Genomic DNA, 10,196 nt, shown 5'->3' on the forward strand with positions numbered 1-10,196 from the left:
TTCACTACTCTCACACTTCAAATCCCCAACTTAGCATAAGAGGATGCATTGTTCTTCTTCATTGATAGACTTCAACCTTGGGCAAAGCAAGAACTACAAAGAAGGAATGTTAAGGATGTCGATGAGGCCATCGTGGTGGCCGAATCACTCACTGAGTATCATAGGGGAGACTCTAAACCTAAGTCTTCCTCCAAGCCTAGTTCTGCTAAAGGTGGGGGAGACAAGGGGAAGAGCTTCTCAACCAAGAAAGAAGGAAAATACTCTTCAAAGAAAGAGTACGAAGAAAAGAAGAAGGCTTTCGTGCCCAAAGGAGGATGCTTCGTGTGCAAGGGACCACACCAAATGAAGGATTGTCCCAAGCTAGGGACTTTGGCATCTATCGCCAAGGAACGAGAAGCTCAAACTCAAGTAACTGAGTGTGTTGGATCTATCCAACACATGAATGCTGTGAAGGGCAAAGAGGCAAGCACTACAGAAAAGAAAGGCTTGATGTATGTCAAAGCCTTTATCAATGAAAACCCGTTATGGCTATGATCGACACTGGTGCTATACACAACTTCATCACGCCTGATGAAGCAAAGAGGCTTGGGTTGAAGATCACCGAAAAGAATGGCTGGTTCAAACCCGTGAATACCAAGGGTGAACCCCTTAAGGGAGTAGCAAAAGGGGTTGAGATGACTCTTGGTTCTTGGAAGGGACTTGTGGATTTCTCAGTAGCACCCATGGACGATTTTAAAATAGTCATCGGACTCGATTTGCAAAGAAAAGTAAATATAATACCTATGCCATACTACGACGTAGTATGCGTCATGGAGAAAGGGTCTCCATGCATGGTCCCTACAGTCTCTAAAGTTGGAGGACCACCGATACTGTCTGCCATGCAACTCAAGAAAGGGTTCAAGAAGGGAGAGACTACATATTTGGCTCTATTACAAGAGGAGTCAACATCCGAAAGAGAAGACGTTCCTCCCAAAATCAAGGAAGTCCTTGAAGAAAATAAGGATGTGATGCCTCCCGAGTTGCTAAAACAACTACCACCTAGGAGGAAGGTGGACCACAAGATTGAATTGGAGTTAGGAGAAAAGCCGCCCGCCTCAACACCTTATAGGATGGCACCGCTAGAACTCGATGAGTTGAAGAAGCAACTCAAGGATTTGCTAGATGCTGGGTTCATCCGTCCATCGAAGGCACCTTATGGCGCACCAGTCTTGTTCCAAAAGAAGCATGATGGTTCATTGAGACTATGCATTGACTATCAAGCACTTAACAAGGTAACCATCAAGAACAAATACCCCATTCCTTTGATAGCCGATTTGTTTGATCAACTTGGTAGAGCTAAGTAGTTCTCAAAGCTAAATTTGAGGTCAGGATATCACCAAGTGAGAATTGCCGATGGTGATGAACCTAAGACCACGTGTGTCACGAGGTATAGATCGTATGAGTGGTTGGTGATGCCTTTTGGCTTGACCAATGCTCCTACGACCTTCTGTACCTTGATGAACAAGATTTTTCGACCTTACCTTGATCGGTTTGTAGTGGTCTACTTGGATGACATTGTTGTCTATAGCAATACTTTGGAGGAACATGTAGAACACTTACGAACCGTGTTCAAGATCTTGCGAGAGAATAACCTATATGTGAAGAAGGAAAAGTGTTCCTTTGCAAGGGACGAAGTCCACTTCTTGGGACACATCATTAAAGATGGAACTCTCTGCATGGATCAAGAAAAAGTGAAGGCTATCAAAGAGTGGGAACCTCCAAACAAGGTATCTGAATTGAGGTTATTCCTTGGGTTGGCTAATTACTATCGGAGGTTTATCAAGGGATACTCTGCCAAGGCTGCACCATTAACTGATCTTCTCAAGAAGAACCACTCTTGGGAATGGTCAAAGGAGTGTCAAAAGGCTTTTGATGAGTTGAAGGCTGCTATCACAGAAGGACCAGTACTAGTACTACCCAACTACTCAAAGGTGTTTGAAGTCCACACTGTTGCTTCTGACTACGCTATTGGAGGAGTTCTGATACAAGAAGGATATCCTATTGCCTTTGAGAGTCGCAAGTTGAATGATACAGAGAAGCGATACACTATCCAAGAGAAGAAGATGACCGCGGTGGTGCATGCATTGTCTGAGAACTTGGCGTCACTACTTGCTTGGTTCACACTTCATCGTCAAGACAGACAATGTGGCTACAAGCTACTTCCAAACTCAAAAGAAGTTAAGCCCCAAACAAGCTAGGTGGCAAGACTTCTTGGCTGAGTTTGATTTTGAATTCGAATACAAGTCAGGCAAGACTAATGTGGTAGCAGATGTGCTGAGTCGCAAGGCTGAGTTAGCAGCCATTTCTATGGTTGAAGGAGATATTATGCATATCATCAAGGAAGGGTTGCATCACGATCCATTAGCCAAGAAGTTGGTGGAGTTGGCTAGAGAAGGTAAGACCAAAAGATTTTGGTTAGAAAACGACCTTCTCTACACTAAAGGGAGAAGACTATACATCCCTAAATGGGAAAATCTAAGAAGAAAATTAGTGAGGGAATGCCACGACACCAAGTGGGCTGGTCACCAAGGTCAGCGAAGGACCTTGGTACTCATTGAATCTTCTTATTATTGGCCTCAAATGAGAGATGAAGTGGAGAGTTATGTGAAGACTTGTCTTGTGTGCCAACAAGATAAGATTGAAAACAAGACACAAAGCGGGTTGTTGGAAACTCTGCCTCCCTCAGAGCGACCGTGGGAAAGTGTCTCTCTAGATTTCATCTCTGCCTTACCGAAGTCCGAGGGGTTTGGATCTATTCTCGTGGTAGTGGATCGATTTTTGAAGTATGCTACCTTTATACCTGCCCCTACTGACTGCACTGCTGAGGAAGTAGCACGACTATTCTTCAAGAATGTGGTGAAGTACTGGGGATTGCCTAAGAGCATCATTAGTGATCGAGATCCATGCTTCACAGGACGACTATGGACAGAGCTGTTCAAACTCCTTGGGTCAGAGCTTCATTTCTCAACAAGCTTCCATCCTCAAACCGATGGGCAGACTGAGAGAGTGAATGCCTTACTTGAGTGTTACTTGAGGCATTTTGTAAGCGCTAATCAGAAGGATTGGACAAAACTCCTAGACATTGCTCAATTCTCATACAATCTGCAAAGGAGTGAGTCTACAGGGAAGAGCCCATTCGAGATTGTGAGTATGCTTAAACCATATCATGGAGACCAAGACGAACCGAGTAGAGGTGACTCAAGTCGCGCTCCGCTGGTGGTAATTAGATCCTTCGATAAAGAAATCGAAGAGATCTTAGCTAATCGCATCGTACGACGAAGAGGGGTACCACCAAGTATCCAATACTTGATCAAGTGGAAAAGGCTCCCGATAACCGAAGCTAGCTGGAAAACTCACAAAGATCTGTGGCAATTCCAAGAACACCTAGAGCGCTATCATGAACAGAACGCGACGAGGACGTCTACGCATTAGGTGGGGGAGAATGTCACGGTAAATTTTAAAAGGTTAGATTTAACAGTGTTTGTATAGTTTTCTGGAGTGTTTGAGAATACTCTAGATGGTTCCGGAACGTTCTAGAATGTCCTAGAAGGTCCCGGAATACCCTAGAAAGTTCTAGAAGACTCTGGAAGGTCATAGAGTATTCTAGAAGAGTGTAGATGTATATAGAAGTATAAAGAGTGGTATGGAATAATCTAGAAACATTTAGAGAGTTGTGGTAGGATAGATATTTGTAAAGAAGGTTCTGGATGATTAATCTGGACCGTTGATTAGATTTAATCCTAACCATCCATTAAGGAGATGGATGGCTATAAATAGGGGTAAGAGTTAGAGTTTGGGTGTGTGTGAATCATTTGTAACCACACTTGAGCAATAAAGTGTTCTTCCACCAAAGCTTCCTTTCTCTTGTGTTCTCTTGTATTCTTAGCTTTCTTGCTAAGTATTGAGGGTTAGGCTGACTTGGTCTTAGCTCAAGAGGTTGAGTAAGTCCGAGTGCCGGCACGGTAGCGTTGGAGTGTGTCCAAGGCCGTGACATATTGCTTCTTTTTGGGCGAGTCTTTGATTTTTTGGAAGACCAAAAAACAAAGCACCATTGCCCGTTCTTCTACGGAAATTGAATATCATGCCCTTGCTAACACTACATCTGAACTTCAACCGTTGCTAAACATATTATAATTTCTTTCCATCAGCATTGATCAGCCCCAGTTCTCTACTATGATAATTAAAGCGCCTTTCATATTAAGGGTAATCCCGTATTTCATGAATATACCAAACATTTAGAAGTTGATGAATGAAACTTCTTATTTCTTCTTCAGGCTAGTTGACATTCTTACTAATTTTCTATCTCTTCATCTTTTTCATCTTAATATTTGTAAGTTTAGTGTTTTGGACATTTTTTACCCTCCAGCTTGTGGAGATGTATTAAATCAACCATCTTTATCAACCCATGACTCCAGCAAAAGGATTTCAAATAAGCCACTCAACAAATGAGTTAATCTATTGCATCATAATTTTTTTTATTTCTTATATCTTACCAGTATTTCTTCTAGAAAATAAGTTAGTTATGGTGACTCATCACCTTGCAAATTAATAGAATCTTTTCACTGATTTTATTATTATAACAGATTTATAAAGATATTCATTGTTGTATATATGTAGTATTATCTTTTGCCATTATTCAATAAAAAATACATAAAGAATCGAAAATACCAGAATTTTTCTTACAATCTAAATTTTGTTAAGTAGGATTAAAAAAGATTTTTTTCTTTCTCTATTTTCGTTATTCTAAAATTTTATCTATTTTTATATCATTTTTTAATTAAATAAATTTGTGTTTTAAGTATGGTTCTGAAAACTAGACCAGATTGGTCGGTCAAATCGGTCTAACCTAGAATCGACGATGCTAACAGTCCGGTCTCATGCCTAAACCCGTCTAAGAAAGAACTGGCCAAAAATCGTTGAACCGGTCGAAAATCGGTCAGTTAGACCAGACTGAGAACCGACCGGTTCTTCTTAAACGACGCTGTTTTGAATTTTTTGTTGATGATTTATTGATTTCAGAGTTTTTGTTAATTATTTGTTGTTGTTTTTTCAATTTTTATTGATGATTTATTTGATTTCTGGCACGTTATGATGCTGCTGTTGTTGATTGTGTTGATAAGAACTGCTATTTTTGAATTTATACAAATACTTTTTCCTTATGAAAGCTTATGGCAGGAATTGTGTATATTATAATTCTTTCTCAATGTATTCTAGAGGTATTTGCTTTAAATTTTAGGGCCAATGTTTTTGACTTGGTTAGTTTTTTTGTTTTCCATCCCTTATAATTGTTACTTATATCTATGAAGAAAGAAAGAGAATGCATAACATGTTTCCAAGTTATGCTGATCATCAGTGATTATATGATTATATGTACTGCGGTTTTTTGTTTGATATTAATTAATCTCATAAGATTTAATTTCTTTGTGCTATCTTTTTAAAATTGGCTTATATGACTCAATTTATGAATTTTTACCATCATCTAAAAACACATTTGATTGGTTGTTTGAAAAATATTTAATACTATCAATGTATTAACTATTAAATAAACATATTCTGTAATTTTATATTATAATAATAAATATCTATTCTATATTTTTTATTGTGTTGATGTTTCATTAATTATTTAACTATTCTATCATTTATTTATTTATTATTTTATTCTAAAACGATTTTTTCGATTAAATTAAAATTAAACGGATTAGACTTAGTAACTAAAACAGTTTAATGACCAATCCAATTCTCATATAACCTTGATTTCAAGGCAATGTTTTGTGCTTATCTATCTAGGAGAACTGAGAAGCAAAGACAATAAAAATAGTGAAAAAAAATCAAATACTATTTATGTATCTCGTTTGACAAAAATATAAAACAAGACCAAAAGAAAAAATAAATATTATTATCTTTGTTGAACTACGAGTGACTCGGTCACTAGAACAGAACCAGAGATGGGATATTGTAAAGATTTTCTGATCTGTTTCCAAGTTTTGTCTTTACATTTGTAACACAAGAGAAGTTCGATGTAAGAACCTCTTTGGAGATGGGGAAACCTAGATGTCATTTGTACTACAACGTATCACGTTTATTTTGTCTTTACATTTTGAAAAATATAAAACAATAAATATATTATATTTACAAAAAAAATCACATTAAAATAAATAAAATAACATATATAGTTATAAATAAATATAGAATAAATTATTTGATAACTAATTTAATTTATTGTGTGCAGATAATATTTTTGATAAAATAATTTTTAATATTTTTGTTCATTGTATCCATAACAAACGTATATAATTGTGTATCTCTTATCTTGTTGAAAAGATATATAAGAATGCAAACACGCACGCTTAATATTTATGGCACTTCTATCATGAAAATTTACCAATTGAGGCAAAAGGGAATGGGAGGAGTATTTTAATTGAGTCTAGACACAGAAAGAACCGTTTGGATGAGATAGTCGATAGATAAGATGAACTCAAGAACATGAAGCAAAACTATAAAAGACAGCCTTCTACATCAAACGATTTAAAGAAATTAGGATGCGTTACTCTCCTTGCATGGAATGCATTGAGGGGAAAGGCAAGTTGCAATCTCATGAGAGACAAAAAGTTGTCGGCTCCTCTTGGAAACTTAGCTATCTCAGCAACCCCACCTCATGACTCATGACACCCTATTTCTTTTCTCGAGTCTTAGCATGACACTCACATTTGGGTTCATGCTAATAATCATTTCTTTCTAACATCTTGTTCTTCAATTCTGATGGCTAATGCACCGAAGATGTCCAAACAATTTAGTGTAGCTGGAGTGACAACAACTTATGGTCTTATTAGTGCCTACGAGATTAATTAGTAGTCTAAAATCTAAATAATGTTTAGCTAATAATGCTTTGTATACAAATATCATATCATACCTAAATCTGTTAGTTACTAAATTAGATATTAATATAAAATATATATTAAAAATAAATTAATCAACATATGTATTTATATACAAATACATGATAATTAATTTGATTGATGCGCACATAACTATTTTCCAATCCAATTATCACTATACAATTGAGGAACTTAATTTAAAAACCAATACAAAGGAAACAACCAGAAATTAAAATTTGGTTCTTCAAGAAGACGAGAACCAAGAAAACTGAGCTAACAGATTCCGATGAATTTACACAAGCATGGAATTTAACATTCCACATCAAGAGCCCAACAAATAAGGAAAGAAAAAAAAACTGTTATGTCACCGGAAAACACTCAAAGCCAGACAGAAGCATAACTGTCAAAGGCATCGTCCGAACAACAGAAAAACCGAACTGGAAAACCTCTAATCACAAACCCTGGGACCATGTGCTTGACATATTTTCACTGTTTCACACCCTTTGTTTTGGTGGTGCTATCAAATTCTGCAACATTTTAGCTCTCCACTACCACCACCACCTCATTGCTTTTTTTCATGTACCTTATTTATACTGTCTCTTTTCTCACGTCCCAATTATGACCCAACATGGGCTCTGCAATGCCATCTTCTTCTGCCACCAAATTCACATTCCCTTCCCACTTGGCCACTTTCACCGAATACGTAACACCAGTAACAAATTAAATGACACGGCATCCAGCTCAGAAAAGCAAATAAAACAAAACAAAAATGTAATGTAATGTAAGGCATTTTTGTAAAACAAATTATGTTATTTTTATTTATTTTTTTCTGGAATTATTAAGGGAAGAGAACTATTTTTCATACCATTAAGTACGAGGTGAGGTTAATGTAAAATAAATTTTATATCCAATCTAATAATTGATAAAAGATAAAAAAAAATACAGAAATATTCTATTCCATGTATATCAACGACAGTTAAATTATCTTCATGTAAACCAACGAGATTATATATAATATAACTTATTTTATCCAGGGTCTCTACTCTGTAGTCTCTAGTGCATGTGAGCCAAGCCACAGTGCCAGAGAGTGGCAAGTATAAGTAAAGTGGGAGTAAATAATTAAATTGCAGCAGCAACAAAACGGTAAGTCAACACTCAACCAAAAAAGAGTTTAGAAGTCCATGATTCTCGGTCCAAGAAAGTAAGAGAAAGTTGAAAAAAATAAAAATGAAACAATAGTAAAGTAAAGATGGAAGATAAAAGATAGATATTTTGATTAGCAGCATTAGGTAGATTTTTTAAGAGGGGTAAAGTATGCCCCCACACCACATGGCAGCTGTCTCCAGCCCATCAACCTCTACATTCACAAACCCCAACACTTACCATTATATATATAATCTCTCTCACTCTCCACTCACTCCCTCCTCCTTCACCACCACCACCACCAACCATGTCTCACTTCCCGAAATATCTTCTTTTAGTTACCATTTTGTCGCTCCTCCACGCTCTCCTTCCCCAATGCAGAGCCTCAGCCACACCAAACAATGACCAACAACAAGAGCAACAATTCCAAACCCTGCAAACCAACCCATCATTCTTCAACCCAAGAGTCCCACTTTCCTCATCGAAACGTTTCGAGGGCTCATCGGATTTGGTGAACTTGAAATACCACATGGGCCCGGTGCTTTCTTCTCCGATCAACATCTACCTAATCTGGTACGGTAAGTGGTCGCAAGACCACAAGCTCACAATCAAGGACTTCCTTCATTCCATTTCCGATTCACGCGCCGCCTCACCTTCCGTCGCCGACTGGTGGCGCACCGTTTCCCTCTACACTGACCAGACCGGCGCCAACATTTCTCGATCCGTCTCTATCGCCGGCGAGTACGCCGACACGCGCTACTCCCACGGCAACGCACTCACGCGCCTATCCGTACAGCAGGTCATCGCCACTGCCGTCAGGTCCAAGCCATTCCCCGTCGACCACCGCAACGGGATCTACCTAGTCCTCACCGCCGGCGACGTCACTATGGAGGACTATTGCCGCGCCGTCTGCGGCTTCCACTACTTCACGTTCCCCTCCATGGTCGGTTACACGCTCCCCTATGCTTGGATCGGGAATTCCGGCCGCCAGTGCCCCGAGGTCTGCGCCTACCCCTTCGCCGTGCCGGCGTACATGGCTGGCGGAGGCCCGGGGGAGCTCTCACCGCCGAACAGAGACGTTGGCATCGACGGCATGATTAGTGTGATAGGTAAACATTAATAAACCTCTATTGAATTTTGTTACAAATTCTGTTATTCAGTTATAACCAATTCTGTTAACTAAGTTGATTACTCTAGTATGTTATCAATTTCAGCTTATGATACACAATGTCACTGCTAATGTAGTTCTTAAATTATTAAATGAGAAACATTAGGCTGCAATTTTTATTAATATTAGCGATACTTTATTTTTATGCTATTAAATTTTTAAATTTAGAATTTAAGATTTAAAATTTAATATTTGAAGAATTGAGTTAATTATGCTCTAATGTTGGTGTTTTTTAGGGCACGAGTTGGCAGAGCTTTCGTCGAACCCGCTGGTGAATGCGTGGTACGCCGGGGAGGATCCGACGGCGCCGACGGAAATTGGGGATCTGTGTGAAGGGCTGTACGGCAGCGGAGGTGGGGGAGGGTACATTGGGCAGGTGATGAAGGATAGGGAAGGGAAAACATTCAATTTGAATGGGAGGAATGGGAGGAAGTTCCTTGTGCAGTGGATTTGGAGCCCTGTTTTGAAGGCTTGTGCTGGCCCCAATGCTATAGATTAGGGTTCTCTTCTTTGTGGTCCATGCCTCCTTTTGATTTCGGTGGAGTGGTCGGTGTTGGTGCTGGTGCTGGTGGTTGTTTCCAGCCAGGGGTTTTACATAAATATCTTGTTTTAATTGCTATTATTTGTAATTTTTTGGTTGTTTTTTATTTGGTAGAAACATAAAAGAGGATGAAAACTTTACAGCAGTATATCAGCATAGCATTGTTATTGCTTATTACAATGCAAATTACTATTTATATTGTATCATATATGTAATGATCGAATTAATTCCTTTCTAATTTTTACCACGCTTCTTGAGAAAATTCATTTATGATATCTCATTTGACTATAACTGTTCATTGGGGGAGTTACAGGTCTTTCTTTTGGGAGTTTTGAATGGATTGTGCCTACCGTTTGAAATTTGAACTTGTCTAGAGCTGCTTATAATATATCTTGAACTCAAGTTCACATGGAGTCATGGACCATCTTTA

The 10,196-nt window shown here is 38.5% G+C and overlaps 1 protein-coding gene across 1 annotated transcript; it reads left to right on the forward strand.

Moving 5' to 3' along the window:
* On the forward strand, window positions 8,303-10,021 carry LOC107618646 (protein EXORDIUM-like 5). Its single transcript, XM_016320762.2, has 2 exons — window positions 8,303-9,166; window positions 9,462-10,021. Exons 1-2 carry the CDS (start codon window positions 8,365-8,367, stop codon window positions 9,722-9,724), a joined length of 1,065 nt encoding a protein of 354 aa, XP_016176248.1. The 5' UTR covers window positions 8,303-8,364; the 3' UTR covers window positions 9,725-10,021.

Source organism: Arachis ipaensis, chromosome B09 (assembly GCF_000816755.2).
Source record: "Arachis ipaensis cultivar K30076 chromosome B09, Araip1.1, whole genome shotgun sequence".
NCBI lineage: Eukaryota > Viridiplantae > Streptophyta > Magnoliopsida > Fabales > Fabaceae > Arachis > Arachis ipaensis.